The sequence below is a fragment of the Haliotis rufescens genome, unplaced genomic scaffold (genome assembly GCF_023055435.1).
Source record: "Haliotis rufescens isolate VD_foot unplaced genomic scaffold, xgHalRufe1.0.p SCAF_42, whole genome shotgun sequence".
In the NCBI taxonomy this organism is placed as follows: domain Eukaryota; kingdom Metazoa; phylum Mollusca; class Gastropoda; order Lepetellida; family Haliotidae; genus Haliotis; species Haliotis rufescens.
The window spans coordinates 1,220,666-1,244,476 of NW_025964135.1; the positions used below are offsets into that span (position 1 = coordinate 1,220,666).

Here is a 23,811-nt window from a genome sequence, read left to right on the forward strand (position 1 = left end):
TTTTTCTAATTTCATGTTTCTTTTGTCGGTCGGTCTCATAAGCAACTAGATTTAAATATAAAGCTGTATGTGATGTAATCAGTTTGTGATATAAACAATTGACGATGTCATATGTGTTGTTCTCAACAATGAAGCATGTCACTTCAACTGACCAATCAGTATTCAGTATAGCTCAAAGCACACAAGTACAGTCGTTCAACCCTTCAGGGTTATATTACGTTTGTGAATGAAGCTATGGGGGATATTTGTCATTGATTTATTCAAGTTTGAGATTGTTAATTTGACTTTCGTTTTGCAGGATTCTCATCTTCCCGCTGACCAGTTCGGACGGGATGCGACGTGAAGCCGTGGCAAAGTTCACCTTGCCAGCAGCGCCAGTGTCCATGAAGTACGTGGACGAGCGGATCTTCTGCGGACTGGTCAATGGGTCCGTGGCAGTCTTCTCCAGGGATAAGGGTAAGAGATTATTTCACATGAAAATTGTACAGATGTCAACCATTATCATTGTCATTGTAGCTAATGTTTATGTTGCAGACATGGGTCAATAGCAGCCCCATCACACAGGACTGCTTTAGCGTTTTGTTAGAACTTTAAAGCCACCGCTGCCGGTGATTTGTCTAATGTCTACTACACAAAGATAATTGAAATCAGAGATTATTGGACTTCTTCCAACTGGCACTGGGGAATTCTTTTCGCAAATGTCATGAAAAGGCCAAAGGTCAAGGTCCTGTGATTGAAAAAAATCACAAACAAGTTTGTGGTTGCATTTTCTCAAAAAGTGTTCATGCTTGTCTCATGTGCACTTGGTAGTCCCTTCTTTAGGGTGTCATGATACAATGTCACGTTTAGGATACATTTGATGTATAGAGGATCAAAACATGAGTGAAACATGTGAGTGAAACAGGCTTGAAGAAACCACATTGAATTAAAACATGTAATGAAACAATATTAAAAAGCCAGATATTCAGATTAGCATACATTTAACATCCTAAACTGGCTCCCACAGGAGATATCGCTTGGGTGAGATCAAGCGATATCTATACTGTAGATATCGCTGCAATGAAATTGCATCACAATGCTTTGCAGACCATTGTGATGTCATTGGTTACCATGACGTCACAATCAAATGACATCACTAATGGCTCTGCTACTGAAACTGTTATCAGTACTCTTTACACTTAAGACACTGCTTATTACAGTCTACAAACTGAAAAAGTTAGAAGAATAATGTTGGATGATAAATAAAATCTCACCCTCGTGTCTTTTGATATCAAATATATCGACACTTGTTGATATATTTGATATCAAAAGACATTCGGGTGAGATTCTCTATTCATTTTGAAACCTGAATGTGTGAAACAGATCTTATCATTTAACTAAAGCATTTATCCATGACATAAGCTTATGACATAAAAACATGTATGTCATACCCCAATGACATAAGTATGCAAATTAGATATGCAAATTAGATAACCGGAAGTGGGACTTTTTTCGATGTTTTTTTATGTTAATGTTTAATGCAATTAGGCTCCTATTCCTTAATTGGGAAGCAAAAATGTGAAAATGATTAATAGAATTCATCACTCGTGTTTTTTAATATGGGAAATATCAACCTCGTCCCGTTAATTGGTATTTGCCTCGCCAAAGGCTCGGTGAAACCCACAAGCAGACCAAGGATCATGACAAGGACAAATAAAGATTCAAACCTGTTATCAGCAGATCCTGGAAACACCAAGGGAGGCCACTTTGTGAAGGAGTCATTTTGCCCCTTTTAGGATATACAACCACTATCAGTTAATATTTTACATACTGAAATGAGTGAGTTAGTGATTAGCTTAAAGATTTATCATGACCCTTTGATACAAGAGGTAGCACAGTGGGTGCAGTATTGACTTGTACGGCCAAAAACCAGGGTTTTATTCCCATTATTACAATTTGTGAAGTTTGTTCTTGGTGTCCCCCACCTTCTGCAGTAGGCTAAAGGCGGTGTTGCTTTGTGTTTCAGATGGCGCTTGGAACGTGAATTCCCCTCACTCCTTAAATCTGTCCAACACCATCATCTCCTGCATGAAGGTCATTGACGATGACCTCTGGGTTGCCTTGACAACCAAGATCCTTGTCCTGGAAATTGACAGCTTGAAAGAAAGGGTAAGTTTACTTTTATGATGTTGAGAATAGAGACAAATATTGGGGTCATTGAAACTATCGCAATAGCATTGTGATTGTTAAGACACAGTTGCAATAGTATTACAGTTGGTATACCACTATTATGCAATAGTGATTGCAAGGACACTGTTGCAATACTATTTGTTTATAATAATAATAATTTGGGGGAAATCATGTTGTTCTTAAGTATTGTAGGATTAAACTGCCGGCCTCGTGTGTTCGAGACACAGAATATTTAAAGATTATTTCGGGGTGTGGGAATGGAAATAAAAAAGAAACACGTGGCAGACTTTTTATGGCAGTGCCTGATAACCAAGACTATCATTTTTTTTAGCCTAAGAACATATGTTTGACTTCCTGACTGATATATATCTAGACAACACACGATCTGTCCTCTGAGTCCGAGGAACTGATCATCCACGAGTTCACCACATCTGGCGTGGGGATCTGGGTGTCGTTCAAGGACTCGGCCAAGCTACGTCTGTACCACACTGAGACCCTAGAGAACCTCCAGGAAATCAACATAGCGTCTGCCGTCAACAGACTGCTGGAAGGTAGGCTAGTCATTCTTGTTCCCTGAAAATCTTTAAATGTCCGGTATCATAAAGACTTCTGCAAAACAGGGCTGTCCTTCATTGCCTGCCCTACTATAGAACAACTGGTGTATGTATGGTCTCAACAGTTAGTCAAACATTACTTCATTGCCTGCCCTACTATAGAACAACTGGTGTATGGTCTCAACAGTTAGTCAAACATTACTTCATTGCCTGCCCTACTATAGAACAACTGGTGTATGGTCTCAACAGTTAGTCAAACATTACTTCATTGCCTGCCCTACTGTAGAACAACTGGTGTATGGTCTCAACAGTTAGTCAAACATTACTTCATTGCCTGCCCTACTGTAGAACAAATGGTGTATGGTCTCAACAGTTAGTCAAACATTACTTCATTGCCTGCCCTACTGTAGAACAACTGGTGTATGGTCTCAACAGTTAGTCAAACATTACTTCATTGCCTGCCCTACTGTAGAACAACTGGTGTATGGTCTCAACAGTTAGTCAAACATTACTTCATTGCCTGCCCTACTGTAGAACAACTGGTGTATGGTCTCAACAGTTAGTCAAACATTACTTCATTTGTGACCATTAATGTTGTTCTTGTGCCGGGACGCCGTGATATAACTGGAATACTGTTAAGAGCGGCGTTAAACCCAACTCACTCACTCACTCACTGTTCTGCTGGTCCATATATATTCACCCAAGCACACTTTTATCCAACCAACTACCAACCAAACATCCCTCCACCTGGTCCTCTACCTACAGCCCAAACATCCAACAATCCACCCAAGCAGCTACTCACACTGACGCGCACGCGCGCACACACACTGACGCATGCACGCCAACCATATGGCTGTAGAAGTGCAATAATCTTAAACTGAACATTAAACCCAATTTCACATCTCCACTCAACTCCACTCCTCTCCACTCATGACCCATGCATTCCACCAATAAAAATCCCCTACAGCTGCAGGTATAAGCTGTAGAATGTCCTGACCCAAGGTGAAATCAAACTGTTGCCTATCATCTCAGTTGTTATCCCCCGTTGGCGGGGGATATAGAAACGGGCTCTGTCCGTTCGTACGTCCGTCTTCCATGGCAACAAGATGGACTTTTGTTCTGTGAGGGTAGGGTTCGTTTCCGGAGCATAACTCATAAACCGTTCAATATTTTTTCATGAAACTTTGCAGGTTTGTCAGGTACATGCTGAACTGGTGCCTTTTGCTATTTAGAAATTTTCCATGGAAACAAGATGGACTTAGGTTCCAAACTCTTCTTTTTTTACAATTTCATGACAAGTTCCACCTCGGTTAAAAAAGGTTAGGGTTTGTTTAGATTTAATTATGTCATAAATTCTGCAACAAGGGCGGGGAAATAGCCACGTTAGTGGCCCCTACTCTTCTTGGTGTTGAAATGTTCCTACCATACTCACTCACTCACACACTCACTCCTACGCTATCATTATTTGTGTTTGTTTATGCAGAGAGGAAGAGCAAGGTCATCAATGGCGACCAGTTGGATGGCTACAGCAGCTGTGTCATCACGAGTTTGTCCGCGAGCAAGGGTCTGCTTTGGATAGGGACCAATCACGGCTTTGTTCTCACACTCCCTCTACCTCGATTGAAAGATGGTGTCCCATTGGCTAGTGGTCGGCCCAAAATATCGCTCCACTCTCACCGTGGACCTGTCAAGTTTCTGATTCCTATCTATTACTCTAGCAGTGTGGCTGAACTAAACCGGAACAGTTCCTTGTGGTCCTCCCTCCGGCCAAAGCGTCCCAGTCTCAATGACAGGGCAACTGTGGTCAATCAAAACAAAACTGAAGGGATTACCTCCCCTGTCAGTGACAGTGGAACAGATGGAGTTATCTCCCCTGATGGGAAGTCTCATTCAGAGACTTGGCAGGCAGAAATTGATAAGCTGTCAGCGATTAGTGAAAATACTGGTGAATCACCTGTGATTGGTCAGACTGAAACAGCCTCAGAATCGAATTCTGTTCTTCAACCAATAGCTGAAGTAGACACGTCAAATTCAAATGATAAGTCAAATTCTGCAAAGACACCCCAGAGTGCTAGAAGGAGGAAAAGTGTCAAAGACAGTGAAAGTCTGAAGAAAGATAAACCAAAGAGATTGAAATCAAAAACTCTCTCATTCAGGAGTGAACTCGCCAACAAGATTGCAAAACGAAATTTTGAAAGTTCCGACTCCGAGTTGGCGGACGAAGAGGAAGATGAAGTACGTTTGTTGTATGAGAACTTGATGGAGACTGACGATGACATGGAACAAGAAAATGAGGATGATAGTTTCCAAGATGCGATCTCCTCGTTTGAAGAGCTTCCAAGTGATTTGGGTTCACCAGAAAATGCTTTGTCGGCACGGAAGGATGGTCAGACTGTCAAATGGGGGTCGGAGGTGAGACTTAGAGCAACAAGTGCGTCCGTGAGAAGTCGGCATGGAACACTGCATCGTGGGGGGTCTACCCAGGCACACAAGACAGCCACAATGAGAAAGAATCCGTGCAATGCTGTGATCGTTGTGGGAGGCGGGGATGGCTATGTAGACTGGAACAAAACAACCAAACAGAGGACGTCTGAGGATGCAAGTCTCTTGTTATGGATTTATAAGCTCTAGCTGTACTTGTTCTGGTGTCTGAAATGGCATGTTGAATCGAGAACATTATTTTTGAAAATTTCCTGTGCTGACGTGATTGATTGTAAACTGAACAAGCACGTCAGAGATTTGTTTAGTGACTAGCCATGTACATTTTTGAATATTTCATTGTCAGCCATACAAGAAAACATATCAGTAACACAATTTCTTTGTATGTCTGCTTTATAATATTTTATTAATTTAGTGCCATTTCTATTTTCTTTGAATTATCACTGCATTTTCAGTGCTATATGATGAAATATTTGTTAGTCCCAAATTCCTTTATTGTGTGGTTTGAGGTACTTTTGGTGAAAACTCCTGGTAAGGTATGGTTAAAAATTAGAACAATAATGACAGTTGCGATTTGGGGTCTGTTTTGCAAAATGTTTTCAGAATATCTTTGTGAACATCTGAAGTTCGTCTCAGACGTTTGCAGTTTACCTTGTGGTATGAAGATTTTGTGTTGGTCAGCACTTAGCAGATTTCATATTTAAATCATAATTTTTGAATGATGATGTAAGTTTACATTTTGTCTCAAAACCACAACTAGAACATGACTGTAGATTAATGAACAACTCAATGATCTTGATTATTCACTATTTGCATTGTTTTTAAAACTCTTTCAGATTTATACATTGTTACTATGGTAACCAGTGCTGATGTTATGCTTTGTTACCAAGGTTACCAGTGCTGTTGTTATGTTTTTTGATCATTCTAAATGGGGAATGTATGTTGACCGAGGTTTGTTTTCCTCGTTTTGGTTAACAATCATTTTAGATTATTCTTGTATACAATATTTGAAGAATTTATTTTGAAATGTAATTTTGAAATACATGGTATGCCTCTTTGCAGTGTTGAATGATAAATTTAGGTAATTCGTACGAAAATTGTCCTGAATTCTGTGCAAGACTTCCAGTTTGTTATTTCTCATGTTATGTTCTGATGATGTGAGCAGAGAAAGTACAAGGGGTTTGACCTGTTAAGATCCGGGGTAGAATAGGTCTTTAGCAACCCATGCTGGCCGTAAAAGGCGACTGTGCTTGTCGTAAGAGGCGACTAACGGGATCGGGTGGTCAGGATCGCTGACTTGGTTGATGCATGTCATCGTATCCCAATTGTGTGGATCGATGCTCATGATGTTTATCACTGGATTGTTTGGTCCAGACTCGATTATTTTCAGACCGCCTTCATATAGCTGGAATATTGCTGAGTGCAGCGTTAAACAACAAACAAACAGACAAAAAAACAAACCAAAAAAAAACAAAAAACTGAGATGGCTGTGAGTGAAGGGAGAGTGTCGGCGTGAAGACAGCAGATCTGTGACTGAAATGTTTAAAGGTTTTGTCATCAGTACAAGGGCCACATCACCGCACCAGGGCCAGCTGTTTTGTCTGTTTTGTTGCCATGACAATATTCCAGGTGTATTGGAGCGGCTGGTAAATAATCAGTGACTGAAAGAGTGAGCAACAATGTTGTCGGGTCAGTGACATGCAATCGCCCATCCACAGAGTCTCATCATCTGATCCAATTCAGTCAGCGCTAACCTGGGTCTCCTCATCTATTTAGGTCAGTGGGGTAGCCTAGCGGTTAGCGTGTTGGCTTGTCTCACTGACCACTGGTTCCATTGCCCTGTGGGTGAAGCATGAGGTGGCTCAGTCAGGTTCCTGGAATATTGCTAAATGTGACAAAATAAACTCACTCTGTTACTATCGCTGGCTCAAGTAATGAGGGGGCACGGGTGGCCCAGTCGTCTAAGGCGCCGCGATTCGCTGTGCAGAGTTGCGTCCCTTGGGCACGCCAGAAACCTATGATTGTGTGTTCGAATCCCGGTTCGCCCCGATTATGTTTCTAGGTTTGTCAGAACCATACCCGTGCTCATGGGTTTCACCGAAGTGGTAAACGTCTGAGACCTGCATCACTTTGGGCTTTCCTCCCACATTAAGCTGACACGCCGCGATATAACTGGAATATTGTTAAAAGCGGTGTAAAACCAACTCACTCACTCACTCACTTAAGTAATGACATGGAGCTTAGAGATGTATCTAATTCTTACATGCATCCAAATATATCTAACGAGATGTGTTTCGAGAATTTCAGGTAGATCTTGCTAAATGATCAAATGACCTTTGAGATGCCCCCCGGTAATGTTGTACTAATTATCAAATAACGGTGCTTGTTGTACAGTGTTGTACTGGATGTTTGTACATATCATGTTTCTAATTTATTGTTGATCATGAATATATTTGTATACACTGAATATAAATATAAAACTATATATATGTACACACCTCTCTTCTGCATCACAAGGTGTAACTGTCCTGTCATTAGAGGGACCATATAGCAAGTGTTATCCTGGTGATCTCCGTCTACTTAAACGTTGACTTTCAGCGACTTTGTAAACACTGCCGTCATGGACTGACCTGCTTGAGTGTTTGTCAGTTTGTCAGTGAAATTGTTGCAGTGAAATTGTTGCAGTGAAATTGTTCGTGCACTAAAGCTTCTTGTTCAGATTTGTTAATGGAGTTTACCAGCCTACAGACTTAGATATTGTTTGATGAATCAGCTTCTTGACATGTTTATCTTGCCATACTGTTTCCATGGTTACTAACAAATTAAGCCCAGAAGTAGTTCATTTCAAGAATGTGAACCCACCAGAGGAATTATGAGAGTTTGCAATTACAACATAGCAATGATAATGATTACAGGCTCCTGGTTCATGCGTAGGAGAGCAAACCATTCAATATCAGCAGCCAGCCTCACAGTGTGTTGAGGAGGTTCGGTATTTTGAAAAGGCAATTTTAAATGAATTTTCATTGTTTTACAGATTTTATACAGAATATGTCAAGATGTGGGATGAGGGTTACTTACTAAACATATTGAATTGTATGTTGATTAAAGGGCATATGAATTCAAGTTTATCATTTTGAAAATGCTTCTTTGTATTTCTTATTATTAAAAACACTACGGACAGAATTGAAATATGCTGAGTTTCCATTTATCACTTCAAAGTTTGAGAAAGACTTTTCAGGACAACGAATGTGGTTTTTTTTCATTCGTCTTCGGAGTTTGTAGATAGACCTGCTTGATGCATCTTCCCGAGGCAAGGGAGTTAACTGGCTATAAAACTACGCTGGAATTATGGAGTTATATTTTGGCTGGACTAACAAATCTATGCATAGTCCAATCAAATCGGGTCACGAAATTGACATCCGGTTCGTTAACTGCCCTGCAGATTTCGGACAGTTGCAGGATTTACAAAGCATGTTAACCATCAACTCGGCGCCAACATATACTTTCCAAATCTCTGCATGTTCTTTCAAGGTTCTCACCTGACTTGATGCACTACGCAAAGTAAGACCCTTTTTATAACAATATAGATCTTGATTATCGACCAGATCGTCTTGACGAGGCGCCCCATTTTGTACGAAGCAAATGCAAGTGATCTTAGAGGTGGAATCTGATTGGTCAGTAGGATGATAGGAGGGACTGGTGGTGCTACGACCGAGCCCAGCGATTCAATCCTAGTTCGGCAAGGGTGGAAACTGGACTTTTATAGTCAGTTAACTCCCTTGCTCAAGAAGATGAGCTTGATGAAGACAAAAATATGTACTGTGTATTATGTTTACATATTCTGTCAGTTTTATTTAGTTCCAATTTGTAGTAAAATTGAAGCATTAGGAAGTGGTTCAGGATTACTGCCCTACTGGTCAATGAGACCTACCATCATTAGATTTTTACTTGCCCTCAGCACAATTTAGTAGTCATGGGCTAGCAGACTAGCATGAAATTTCGAAGGCTAACAAATTATGATGTTGTTGTGCAATAATTAGAACAGTATCAATATGAAATGTTGTTTTTAGATCAATCTACGTCTAGATGATTGTAAATAGGAAAATTGCAGTCAGTAGAGGAAAGATGCTGTTGATTTCCTTACCTATTTTATTATCTTATAAATGCTTCTATCAATGTATGCTGGTTGACCCATTAATGTCCTGTTTGCAAAGGGCACATTTTTTATGTAATCACTTCAATTTCCTGTACTATTGGTTTTTGTGTTCTGTATTGAGAGATTAGAGGGAAACATTCAATGTAAACCAGATCAGTGCAATATTCCAGACACCTGCCTTTATGTTAAGTTATGAAAATAACAAGTAAGTGTTTTATAAAGAAAGTAAACTTGCAACTATTTTTTATTCACACATGGATCTAGGTCTACATGTTGGTAAAAGTCCTTGCTTTGAGAGGGTTATCCTGATGTTATGTGTGAAGTAGCCTCTATCTCACTGATAACAGGACCAATAAGGAGAAAAGGATGCTTTTAATACGTCACTTGAGATGTTATTTACGAGGGGTGTTCAATAAGTTTTGCAACTTCAATATAAGACAATGGGGGCTAAGTCTTGGCTGTAGGTTGGGTGATTTAACTGTACAGCCTTACTTAGCCCCCAGTGACTATTTCCTGTTCCGTCAAATGAAATCTGCCCTACGTGGAAGATGCTTCCAGGATGACGAGGACATAAAGGCTGCCACAGAGGCGCGGTTAGAGGGCCAATCTGGGGATTTCTATAAAAGTAGTATTAAAAGCTTGAAGGACAAATGGAATGAGTGTATTGAGGTGAATGGAGATTATATTGAAAAATAAAAGTTCAAAAGATATTCTGCGACTTTGTCTTATATTGAAGTTGCAAAACATATGGAATGCCCCTCGTACCTGTGAAGTTAAAATAAATTCCCAGTTTGGGTAGAATATTGCTTTTACCCTCAGTTGCTCTCCTGCCAACTGCTAGATAACCCTACTTCATGTTATACATAGTTCTCAAAATGTTGGGAGCACGGGTGGCCCAGTCGTTGAAGGCGCCGCAATTCGCTGTGCAGAGTTGCGTCCCTTGTGCACGCCAGAAACCTATGATCGTGAGTTCGAATCCCGGTTCACCATGATTATGATTCTAGGTTTATCAGCACCATACACGTGCTCGTGGCTTTCACCGAAGTGGTATACATCTAAGACATGCGTCACTTTGGGCTTTCCCCCCACATTAAGCTAACACGCTGTACTGTTAAAAGCGGCGTTAAACCCAACTCACTCATCCTCTAAATGTGGTACAGGGAATTCACACAATATGGAATGATACGTCGGAGCTAACCATGCTGTATTTCACACTTCAAGTCTTCCCAAGCAGTATTTAGTGCAATATTCCATACAGAGTTAGGTCCCTTACATGTGCCAGGATCTGCTGGTTATGTGTTTGAATCTGAGATTTGTCCTTTTGTATCCTTGGCATGTCCTCAGCATGCCTGTACATATATGTTTCACTGACCGGCACCACATGGGCTTCCCTCACACATGCCGTGATATAACTGTCGTAATGTAGAAATGTTAATGATTTGTTTTGTAGGAGCATGGTGGTGTTCAGGATAGTATAGATATCCAGCATACCTAGAGAAGTAAGTTTGTGTATATTATCAGTAGTTGGAAGTTGCGTGTATATGTTCACTATATCAGGGTTCTGGAAAACTGGTATGGATTATCTGAATCTGAAGTTTGTTGGTCTCGAAATAAATTGGTTTACTTTGTCAAGTTGACACAATGCATGGGGAGAGCCTGGAAATTTTGTGGAAGAGCGATTATTTTTCGGGGGTGGGGGTACCCCTGATAGTGTTGTTCACAATATCAATCACTGGATTTTCTGGTCCAGACTCGATTATTTTCAGGCCGCCGTCATATAACTGGAATATTGCTGAGTGCAGCGTTAAACAACAAACAAACAGACAAACAAAACAAACTGAGATGGCCGTGCGTGTGGAGTTAAACAACAAACATAACTCATGTTTTTTCAAAACTCTGTTTTGGGGAGTAAATCCGTAACACAAATAGTGTTTTTCCACCATTTCCTGAAACAAATTATAATAATTCGATCAAAATCCAAGCCCATCCCCAAAGTAACAAAAAAATGTTGATTTCTGAGAGGTTTTGCCCAAAATATGTTCACCTGGCCTAACTATGTACTCCTGGCCCTGGATAGAACTACATAGGGTGCATCGTGTTTTCAAATTGTTTGCGGAACCCTGTGAATCGTATAACCCCTGTTAATCATGTGACAACAATGCTTCATTTGCTCATTGTACATGTATATGGTGATATACCTGTATCGCTCCTTGGGTAGTCATACTGAGAGGCATTCTCTCACCCAGTTGTTGGCATTTCTTCTGTAAAATGTAAGCAAATGTTTGAATGGAAATGATGTCTTTGGCCTTTTTATATTTTTAATCTGTGGAAGTGTTGTGATGTTGTTGCTGTATCAGGATCATGTTGTCAGGTTGTAGCCGTAACAGGCGACTATGCTTGTCATAAGAGGCGACTAACAGGATCGGGTGGTCAGGCTTGCTGACTTGGTTGATGCATGTCATCGTATGCCAATTACGTGGCTCGATGCTCATGATGTCAATCACTGGATTGTCTGGACCAGACTCTATTTTCAGACCGCTGTCATATAGCTCTAATATTTGCTGAGACTGGCATTAAACAACAAACAAACAAATTGTAAGGTTGTAAAAGATGGACAAATGAGAACGGTGCCACAGCCTTGGGATAGATGTTCATATTGACTGAGGTCCACCTTTTCTATGTACGATTTTATCTTGTGTAATATTTGTATGCGCAATTTTTTTCTTAAATGTTCTTGTTATTTTTTCCTTCAATTTATGACATTTGTTAAACGGCTGAACTGGTGTTCTCTATTTAACTTGTTATCAGTCAAGGCTACAAGAAACTGCTCCAGTAATAGGAACATCAGTGGCAATCTTAAAGATTAAAGGTTTAAATTATGTTTGTGTTATGTGCCGAGAATCAACTTGCCATACTTTAAAGCAACAATTCCTGCATTAATTTACACAGACCTTGTATAATAGATAGATTCTATATGAGTATTGGCCATTTGAGATTGCCTTTATTGTTTATCCATTTTCACCCTTCATTGGAATATGACAGAATTATATATCAAGTTAAAGTTATTACATGTGATTATGTCGTGTTTGTGGTCTGATCATGTGTTGAGGTGACAGGTAGAAAAAATATACTTTTAACTCTTTAATTGTATTTTGAACAGGTGATATTCTCTGTAATCATTCCATGCAATATTTTCATTTGCTTGTAAATTGTGTTAGAAGCTGCAGTTATTCTCATGATTCAGGACAGTATATGCCACATATATTTTCTGTAAACGATATTATGGAATAAATACATTGTTTTACTAAAGATTTGTACTTGTTGACACAAACAGTGTGTGCCACCTGGAGTATGTTCCTCCCATCTTCTGTGTAAATCATGTCTGAAGGCAGGTTTAGTTGCCTGATAACATTGGTCAAGCCAGCTGAAGGCAGGTTTAGTTGCCTGATGACATTGGTCAATCCAGCTGAAGGGAGGTTTAGTTGCCTGATAACATTGGTCAATCCAGCTGAAGGCATAGTCAAGGAGCCTGTTCCACAAGTTCATGTTCTGGGACTGTGCCCCTCGTCACTTGTCCAGACATTGATTACCGCAACCAGGATCTTGCTGCTGTGTGACATCTGTCATAGGTGTTTAAGCTGATCACTATCAATACAAAAAAAAAAGATCATTCTTTTTAAAAGCATTTATTGCCAACATGTGAGACAATGTAACGATGAATTGCATGTTTATCATGTAATAATCACAGATACAGGTTATGAACAGTGGTATTCCATGCCCCAACATGAGATATAGTTCCTGGGTAAACCTCGTCTAATGCCAATGAGAATTCTTCCTCTTCCAATTTCAACCCTGATGACTTGAGATCAACATGATATACGTTGTAATAGTTCACCCACAAAATAAGGGTCTGGAGAGCTTTTCAGACAACTTCTTTCTTTCTGGAAACAAACAGGTATTGCTAAGTTGTCTCCCTTAGACTAGTCAAGGTTTGAAAGAAGCAGTTGAAAATACTGGAATGGATACATTATGATCCTTCAAGAGAGAAGAGGTGAGATTATATTAGGTATATTTAAACAGTAAATAAATATAATATACAGCATGTACAAGTTTCTCTAAATCGGTCATCTCTCTTAAAGAATCATGAAGATCCACACAACCCTTGCTCTTTCAGGAAAATTATGTTTGACCTCAAACTCTTCAGTGCAAAATACTTTGGCTCTTGACATCATTTTCAGTCGATTTTAGTTTTATTATGTGAACTATTATTAGCTGAGAAACAGAATTGTACCAGACTCGGGCTTCAGATTAGTAGCTAAAGTCTAGGGCTGGGACGATACACCAACAGTGCAATCTGATAGGTATTACGATCCGATACGTATCATGATACTTGTATCGAGAAGTGAAAAATCGTGATCCACTCATGCATCGATGTATCATCCCACTACTACTAACGTCACAGACTGATTACTCAGCACTTTGATGACTAGCCACAATATTCACTATACAAGTAATCAAAAGCATTAAATAGCCACAGTAAGATTTGAAGTTTTGTCTGAATCTAAATACCTTTAACGGGCAAGGATGTGTTTCCCAAATAATACACCAAATATCCCAGGGACAAACGTCTGAACTCTCCTGAAAGACCACAGGTTGTTGTGTGCGTGAATAGTGACATGATAGTGAACCCATGCTACGTGATTACTGGTAGTCAGTCAGTCAGTCAGTCCGACCACACACACGGGATACAAGTGACTAAATTCACACAGTTCACTCTGGTATTGTATTTTCTGGGTAAGCACCTGAGGGTAGACACAAGGGTTGACACTACCTGGAGAAGGAGGAGCAATGACACTGGACAAGAAGTAGCCCACAAATAGCGTTAACATGGTTACAAACAAGGATGCTGTTATCTAGAAATGTCGTCCTGGATATTGTTGAAAAAAAATATGCTCTCACGGTCACAATGCACATCTGTATTTCTAAATTTTGTTTGATTGAAAAAATTATGATTCCAAAGGTGTATAAATAGAGCAAATTTTGAAAATGTAGTTCTGAAGACACTGAACTACCAGAAAATCGTTTTACCAAGAAATTGTTAAAAAAAATAATAAATAAATAATTTCAGATTCAGTTTTCACCAGGAAAATGTCAGTGTGACATAGACTTACGACAGTATATGACCTGCTCCAGCCTTTCTCCAAGTAGTGCTGAGTGGCAGACCTCTGTTAGTGATAGAGGCGGACTCCAATACTAGGACATAGTACCACTGGGCAGCTAACAAACAAATCAACAATACTCCCTCCACAGGGCAAGGCAAACAATATCTGCTTCAACTGCAGAAAATAACAAATCATCCAAACCTATGGCTGGGCCTCATTCAAGGCAGAAAAAGCAAACTCGTTGCTGTAAAAACTGACGTATTTGCCCCTCGAAACATGAATAATGTGGGCAAATAGTGGCACTTTGAGTTTTATTGTTGCATCTTACGCAGTTAACTTTCGTCTATTACATCCTCCTCACAAGTTTACACAGCAAATACATCTGCCCCACGGGGCAAACAATTTCCTTTCGAAATAGTTTCTTCAGTGAGGAGGGAGAAGCTAGCTCGCAAAGTCTGTGGGGGAAATCTAGACTAGCACTGGCCAAATCATACCACAACTCAGATACAGGTTAGTCTCCGATATGGTCTCCAACCAAGACGACAGGAGGGGAGATGGGTAATATACGAGCATGCTGTTACACCATTACAACATCCTAGGGAATAAACAAGCCGTATCTCACACGACTCCTTCATACTGGATACAAATAACTTCATTTTAGTCATGCCATTTGTTTTCATCAAATCTTTATACCAATCACTGCCAATTTGATAGAATTATCAAAGGTCCACTACCCTTAGTAAGTACATTGTCAGAATGTCACAAAGGCCTTACTGAAATGAAACACTGGGTGTTTAAACATGCTTATATTCAGACTTGAAGTCTTCAATAAATTTTACCCTCAATTTTCAAAACCAACAACTTGAAATGTCTGGACAGCACTTTCCATATGATAATGTACCACGTAGACACAGTATTGATATCATTGGCCTGACTTGAGTAGGTGAGAGATGCATACATTATATGTACACAGATACGGCATACAGACCTCCCTTGCTAGTCTGACAACATAACGTTACAGGAAGGACACTTATTGTCAGCATGAGTTGCACGAAGACCTCTCCGCCACACACGGTCGTACAAGCGTAATGTACACAAACACTTCGTAACTATCCCAGTACAACATTCACATGACCTCATACACGCTAGATAAATAGTGGATGTCAGACCCTGCCAATACACTTGGCATCAAGTTTTCCACGACTATACGTCTGGTCTTTCTCCATTCACACTTCCCATCATGCAATTTCAAAGATGGTTCTTCAGCACATTTGTGATAAGTTATATAACTGTCTGTAGACATCGGTGACAGACATCTGCCAATCAGCCGACATCATGCAGCAGTGAACACTCGGCTAGCGAAAGACTTGGCAGCATTTACAAAGGGAGATAACCCAGGGCACACTGGCAGTGACGCTGTGACACAGATATCAACAAGTCACTAAGTCCCCGGAACTGGATGTCAAGACAGGGCTTAGTCTACCGCAAACTTTGGAAATCATGAAGTAAACATTTGCTCCGACATGCTTTGACGGTAGATTCTTCAGATTAAACAGCTGAGGCGGGCGAGTTACAGGTTTATCCGCTTGAATGTGAACTTTGTACGGTATGCCAGTCTGTTTCCACATTCCTTGAACATCACAATACTCCCTCCACGTTCCGACATATCACAGAAATAGACCACTGATCCTCGGGATGAAATGCACTCTCAGACCACAGTTTATTCAGAACCTTTTTCAGTCGTGGTTACGACCTCGTGTATCTTGTCAACCAGTACACTACAGGTTCACCTAATGTTGTTGTTGAACTATTTCTGACTTGTAGACGAAAGATTTCTTCGTCCTGGAAATCATTGTCTCATAGTGTTAAATTTCTCGCCATTGTGAAAAAATCAAAACGTGTTCCTTGTGTGTGAGAAATTGAAAACCAAGGGCATTTAAACAGCCTCCAGCATGATCCTACCGTAGGTAGATCACAATTCTTATCACATTCTCGCGATCACAAAAACTGCCAGTGTAGCTGTAGTCACATGACCCCTGGGTCAACGCTCCCGACACGAACATCGACGCGCATTGCGTCGTCTCACATCTTTAGCTGTTCCATCATGTTGGAGAAGTCCGACAGCCTTTGATAGTCGGGATCTTCCTCCCGATCGTCCTTATCACTGTCTTTAAACATGGGGTTGTTGGCCTTCCGGGGCAGCTTGAGCGTGCATGGCAGCATCTCCCGCATGACTGTGTGATGGATCACCAGCGCTGTCAAGTTGGACCACTCCTTGTCCAGGCCCTGAAACAATGGAAACATACAAGCATTGAAACAACCAAACCAATAATGCAGAGTGCAACATTTAGTCAGTGAGTTAGGCTTGACCCCTCTTAAAAAGTATGCGAGTTATATCACAATGTGTCAGCTTATTGTGGGAGGAAGGTCTGAGGTGAATCAGGTCTTAGAAGTTTCAGCGGTAGAAACTAACATTTTTAGTCCTCTAGTCCTTATAATGATAACATATAGCAAAACTCTTAAAAAGGGCAAATTTCTACTAGTCCTCATGATACAGTGACATTAGGTGCACTTTTCAGGCTGAAGGGAAGGGAGTCATGAGGGAATGGTCCTATGGTTCTGCTTTGATAGGATAGAGTGGGGGCATGGATGGCCCAGTCGTCTAAGGTGCCGCAATTTGCTGTACATAGTTGGGCATAGAAACTTGTGACTGTGGGTTCAAATCCTGGTTTGTCAGCACCATCGTGGATTTCACCAAGTGAGAAAGTAGAAATTGGCACTTGTCCTATCGTCCTTGCCAAACTGCCCAATAGTTAAAGTATTTTAGTCTGGACTCAAACATACCTTTTTGAACGCTACACCTGAATGTGTATATTATTACTATCTTACTGTCCCCTCTCTGTTGTATATATGTACATATGCTGAATTTGCGCATTAAACATGTCCCTCAGTGGTATGGATTTTGTGCTATATAAATAGCCTGATGATGATGCTGGTGATGATGCTGGTGATGATGATGATGCCTACTTTACAACGTCAACACGCAGTCTTATCCACAACATGATAATGTCCATGACCAGGACTTAAGCACTGACATGTCTGCCCCTAATCACGGGTGCTTAGCATTACCGTGTAAGCCCTGGAGGTCTGGCTAAAGATTAAGCACACTTAACCTAAATCCCCAGGACTTTAGACTTGTATATGGTAATAGGGCTATTGCCACACCAGGAAGATAACAGTTAGTTAATATCAAGAATGAAGGGAATGTAAAGACTCTTTAAGGCAGATTATACAACTGATCATGGAAGCTTCTTGGCTTAGATGGATGTTGACGGCATAATGCCATGACTTCTGGAATGATATTCAAGTGATATTTTGCTAAAGACACATTGAAAGGCTATTTTGTAATTTAGGTGCTTCATCCAGCGCCACAACAGCTGATGTACCTACATGCCCAGTACAATGCCTCTAGGTTGATAATACCTAATGGGGATTCTGGGTCAGAATTCGTCACCTGAGCCTCATGCTTGCTTGTTTGATGGTGTTTGTTGTTAAAACACCACACTCAGCAATATTCCAGCTATATGATGGCAGTCTGTAAATAATCTAGTCTGGACCAGACAATCCAGTTATTGACATCACGAGCCTCAATCCACGCAACTTGGATACGATGACATGCATCAACCAAGTCAGCAAGCCTGACCACCCGATCCCGTAGCCTCTTACAACAAGCATGGTCGCTTTTAGCTGAAGACCTATTCTATCCCGGATCTTCACGGCCTTAGACTTTATGTCCACCAGGGATCATAGAACTATTTCTATTGTAATCTCGCAGTGTGAAGCTATTACTATACTCTTATATGTTTGTTCAGAACATTCATACAGCTTACACAACCAAGTTAATTTAGTCTGTGGTTAGAAGCTCATGTAGTTTCTCCAGGAACGACATTGCATGACAGTCAATACCATCCCAACATGAATTTACGTTTAACATTCTCAACTCCAGACTGTCCTTTCAACTACCTGGAACAGCGACATCATTTTCACATAGCAAATGGTTCTGAATGTTTCTGGAATTTAGTAGGCAAGTGGGCTCAAAATAGAGTCTTGATTGGCTTATTTTTTTAACCCAATTGCTCTCAACAAGCATGCTGAAGATGCTGCCATTTGAAGAGGAGACATATATTCCATGACCATGTGTTATGAAGTACATCAGTAGAAGAGACAGAGATGCTTGAAAGTGGCAGGGATAATACAGCACACTGGGGGCCGGGTCCAAGCCTTCATCTGCCAGGAATATCCTTTCAGAGTAGATGCAGATAATGGATTGCACCCACAAAAACATCTTAATTAGCACTTGCTGTCATAGTGCTCATGTCTCCTTTGACAAAACCAGGCTCCATTACTGCTTGGTAGATAATGGCTGTGTTCTTGTTCAGGAAGAGGTGTATTAATACCTGCCAGGCAATTGGCCTTTGATAAGTCTAGGGTGAAGGTCACATGAAGTTCTTGAAATTTGGTAACCCAGAGATTTCACTGGAAACCTAGCATCTGTATTATCGGACACAGATTATCATATCTGACTATCCCTCCTCCAAACTGGGAAACCATCAAAGCCATTTTGGATATGATCCCCATTCTACCTGCCCTGGGTAATATTGACCACAGGTGCTATGCTGCTAAACATGCTGTTTTCACAAACTCACCTTTAATTTGACTCCTCGCTGTGTTTTTATTATAAGATAATGTGAAATTCCGCTAGCGTTTTCATACTTTGGCACTCGAACAGACAGAGCGAAACAGCCAGGATGTGTGGTGCTGTCTCGCACAATAAATGATCCCACATCTTCCTGCTGCAGAATCTCCAGGGCGATCTCCCTGTAAGAAGAGGGAACTTGTCAACTCCATGTACAACATGTTAACTAGGTTGAACCACAGCATAAACTGACTTGATCAATAAATCAATAAACACAGAAACTAAAACAAACAAACGTAAACTTAAACAGAAACCAGTGATGCAGTGGAAATAACCATAGACTTGAAAACCTTATGTTGCAGGGTACAAAACAAATCATTACCAAATAAAAAGAGTTGAGCATAAACTGCTACCTCTACCAAGCCAGGAGAGATACCACTCTGTATGTGTTGGTGTATGTGGAAAGAACCGTCTCATGTAAGCGACACGAAATATCGGATGTAGTAAAACCATGGTGTCAGAAGTCGGATATATATATATGAGTGAGTATGGTTTAACGCCGCCTTTAGCCATATTTCAGCAATATCACAGTGGGGAACACCAGAAATGGGCTTCACACATTGTCAGAAGTCGGATATATGTATGTGAGTGAGTATGGTTTAACGCCGCCTTTAGCAATATTCCAGCAATATCACAGTGGGGAACACCAGAAATGGGCTTCACACATTGTCAGAAGTCGGATATATGTATGTGAGTGAGTATGGTTTAACGCCACTTTTAGCATTATTCCAGCAATATCACAGTGGGGAACACCAGAAATGGGCTTCACACATTGTACCCATGTGGGGAAATCGAACCCGGGTCATCTGTGTGACGAGCGGACACTTTAACCACTAGGCTACCTGACTGCCCCTATACATATATGTATGTAACTATATGCATATATTTATATATTTGATCATATTGTCCTTATTTCATCTTATGAAAAGAATTTAACATTGAGCACCAGAACAATCTTCTAAAATGTCATGATTAAGTTTTTCCTGCATAAATCCAAGATTTCATCTGATCCCTGGTCGCCTACCGCCACAATGGTACTTATATACACTTGATATATATCCCGACAGATAAGGTTCATGTTTTCCTTGACCGTCAGGTTAACATTGATTGATGATGGGGATTTAATAGTACAATATTTGCCACCTTATATCTGGCCCTGATAACCGGGCCCCCCAAGGTGAGATGCACAATGACAACCGGGGCGCCGACAGCACCTCCAGACATACTGGCTTCCCAACCAGATTCAACTCCGACATTGTATGTAGAGTCAAAGGTAGTTTCCACACAACTCTAATTCACCCATCAACAACTTCACCAGGCCTGGAAAGTGTCAAACCTGCTCTTAAAGCTACAACACAATTTCATATTAACATTACTTATTCCTGATTTTAGAAACCCAAATTATTGTCTTCAACTGACAAATACTGTTTCCAACAGACTTTCAACGTATATGACTCAATTATTAACAGAAACAGTGGTAGATATCATGTTTTAAATCCAAAGTTAAAGTTATTTAAGACATGGTATACTACTCAACTTTTGATAGGGATCAGGAGTATCTAGTGGGTCAACCAACCAATGAAATGAGTAACAAGAAATCTACATTAGCCAATCAGAAAGCAGCTTTCTAGCGCTTTACGGCACTAGTTTCAAAATGGTGACTTCCATTCCACACTACGCTTTGAAAATATATTGACAGCACGATTCAAATTTGTAAACTGAACAAAGCCAAATTGTGGAATGTCTAATAGATGACTGAGATTGTATGACAGTGTTCCCACGGGCTATGGAAAGTCTCTTCCGTTTCAAATGTTTACCCCATTGAAGTGAGAGATAAATGATGATTTTGACTATGTCGTACAGGCCGTAACTGTCGTTCAGAATACCCCATGTCAAGCTTTTTTGAGGTTGCATGATCATAAAACACATTCCAACTATCACTTTCCCGATCTGGTAAGTGACACTCTGATTGGTCGGATGAAAGGTCGTTCTGACGTGACCCGTAATGGGATGGCCTCAAGTCTTTGTTTAGTGGTAGTGAGAAATAAGATCTGATTTTGATGAGATTGACATTTTAAGAAAATAGCCATAGATTGTATTACATCAGCGTTTTCTGAGTTGAGAAGATTTATCTTGATGCTTATTACACAATTCAGAAACTATCACACGATCAGATGTATGGGCCATGAACGAGATGAACGAGATGGTATATTGAGCCAATATGCCACCAGTTCCTTCTGCAACAGAGGGAACTTACATAACATTGTGCTGATGGTGTTGCAGGGATAGAAACTAACAGTTTTAGACCACTAGTCCTTTTAATGATTGTGCAGTTTGGCAAGGACGACAGGACTAGTACCAATTTCTATCGTTGGTGTTGTTGTTGTTGAATATTTTCACAAATAAGGATTTGGGTATGCATGTGTGTATGTCTCAAAATGTATTTTTAACCGACATCAAACTTTCGAAGTGGTGGTGAGCCAATATGACAGGTATCATGACAGGGTATCATACCTTGGTATCCCAGCCTGGTACCAGGGGGCATGCCTTAAAGCCTCATCCTCGATGTGACTGCGATCTAGGCACATGAGGGACTCCAACCTGGAACAGACAAGACACACGTTAGCCCAGGGCACAAGCCAACATCAAACACTACAACAGGTGATAAGTGATGTTATCACCCCGCACAGACCCTGGGTACAGCTAATGGTCAGGTACAAGTGACTCCATGTATGATATCAGATGAACACAATGGGTGGTGTTCGTGGGGAAAGTGTATAACGCAGATATACCCTAGGGGCCGCACTATATGAGATAGTACAATAATGAAATTAGCTCCTGTCCTGCAAAAGCTTTCAAGGCTGTTCAGGCCTTTGAAGGACACAATACAAGGCAGATAACAGGATAGTATTGGATGAAAGCTGATCAAAGGCTGGCAGACTTAATGGAAAATGTCCATTCTAGTTATATTGTTGCAGGGTTCTGACACTATGGAGGACATATCTGATGAAACAGGACCAAAGTGTACAAAGCAATCTTAGCGGTGGAGAAGAGAAGAGAGAGAGGGAGAGTATGGTTTTACACCGCTTTTAGCAATTTTCCAGCAACATCACAGTGGGGGACACCAAGAAATGGGCTTTACACATTGTAATCATGTGGGGAATCGAACCCAAGTCTTCGGCGTGACGAGCAAACGCTTTAACCACTAGGCTACCCGACCACCCCCCCTCTGGAGAAGAGGAGTTCTAGCACTATAATCACTCTATGTATGTCTGCCCGGAGTCTATAGACCTTGTACAGAATGTTGCATATATTTCTGTCTTCCATATCTGTCACAATACCAACCCATTAGCCTAATGAAGTTTAAGAATTTTGACCAACCAACAGAAACCTTGACCAACTGACCTGTCAGTTGGTAAAGGATTAATACTAAAGTTCATATTTTATGATTCCATCTGATACTTGAAACAGTCTTTTTATCAACAAGTTTCATCTGTGCATGATTTGTCTGACCTATCATTTCATCGCTAGCGGCAACTGGACAACATCTTCCGTTCACTCCCAACATTACTTTTGTCAAAACCGGAGGCAACACATAAAAGATCAAATTGTTTCGCAAAAATTTGTCTCCATTAGCCCCAAGACAACCTCCCATCTTCAGTGTAATAAGCTTCAAATATTCACAGCTATAAAGTGATAAATATCAGCTATTACATTTTATATAATTTTGAAAATGATGTCCCTCCGGTATATGGAATAGTAAGCAACAAGACTAGGCCATTGGAATTCTCTCTTGGTTTTTTTTGTTTTTTTAGTTTTCAAACTTGAACAATTTGAAATGTCATCCATACCGACTCCTGGAGGGGCCATTTGTCTTCAAACAACATGCAAGAATGCAGCATTCACATTTAAAAAAGCCAAAGATCAACTGTGACATTTCTCAACTATTAAGGAATCTCAAAGTAAAACACATATTTCTGTAAACTTATATCTCCCATTCCTTCATCAACAATAGTAATGGCATGGAGCGCAGTTTACCTGAGTGTGAAGCAGTCAGAAATACCTTCTGAAATACTGCCCAAGAGATTTGGGAGAATCAGCCCTGGCGACAGAGACTTTGCACAAACATGAGAAACTCTCTATTGGAGCAAATCATCTCATTGTTTCACAGCGACAAACACAAAAATTTTGAATTCAAACAAAGTTTATTTGTGAGCTTGCTCTCCGAGGTGAGGTGACGTGTGTAGTAAGCTGATATCTTGCCTGCTTTGTCATATCATATTACATGTATTGTAGGGGTCATCGCCGCAGGAGCACACGGAATTCCACCACTCAATAAATACCAGCTAATAGTTTTGGTGTTCTAGGACTCCATTTGAAGACAGAAATACAGGAATTTCTGGCTTTGTGGGCCAATGAAAGGTGCTGGAACAAGACAGATTTTATTACCTGCTCAAATTGCAATTAGAATTGTTCCGAAGCAAGGTAATTTGGACACAGGCAGAAACATAGTTAGTATGGAATATTATGATTTTATCGATTTGAAGTCAAGGAAATATTCCTCTGTTATTAATC

At 40.5% G+C, this 23,811-nt stretch overlaps 2 protein-coding genes across 10 annotated transcripts in view; one reads left to right on the plus strand and one right to left on the minus strand.

The window, feature by feature from the left end:
- LOC124116482 (rho guanine nucleotide exchange factor 10-like) overlaps positions 1 to 6,492 on the plus strand; it is a 63,409-nt gene extending 56,917 nt beyond the window's left edge. For 6 of the 7 annotated variants that reach the window (XM_048382961.1, XM_048382960.1, XM_048382959.1 and 3 more), the window contains 4 exons: positions 299 to 456; positions 2,006 to 2,148; positions 2,543 to 2,720; positions 4,207 to 6,491. In XM_048382961.1, coding sequence (XP_048238918.1) covers positions 299 to 456; positions 2,006 to 2,148; positions 2,543 to 2,720; positions 4,207 to 5,354 — 1,627 coding nt within the window. In that variant the 3' untranslated portion in view covers positions 5,355 to 6,491. Of the gene's footprint in view, positions 1 to 298; positions 457 to 2,005; positions 2,149 to 2,542; positions 2,721 to 4,206 lie in introns of all 7 variants that reach the window. The other variant, XM_048382962.1, reaches the window with a different exon arrangement.
- A 6,496-nt stretch (positions 6,493 to 12,988) lies between these two features.
- The window catches only part of LOC124116470 (tensin-4-like), a 181,005-nt gene continuing 170,182 nt past the window's right edge, over positions 12,989 to 23,811 (minus strand). For all 3 annotated transcript variants that reach the window (XM_046477812.2, XM_046477813.2, XM_046477814.2), the window contains 3 exons: positions 21,751 to 21,837; positions 19,187 to 19,358; positions 12,989 to 16,766 (listed from right to left, as the gene is read on the minus strand). In XM_046477812.2, the coding sequence (XP_046333768.2) occupies positions 16,563 to 16,766; positions 19,187 to 19,358; positions 21,751 to 21,837 (463 nt within the window). In that variant the 3' untranslated portion in view covers positions 12,989 to 16,562. The remainder of the gene's footprint in view (positions 16,767 to 19,186; positions 19,359 to 21,750; positions 21,838 to 23,811) is intronic.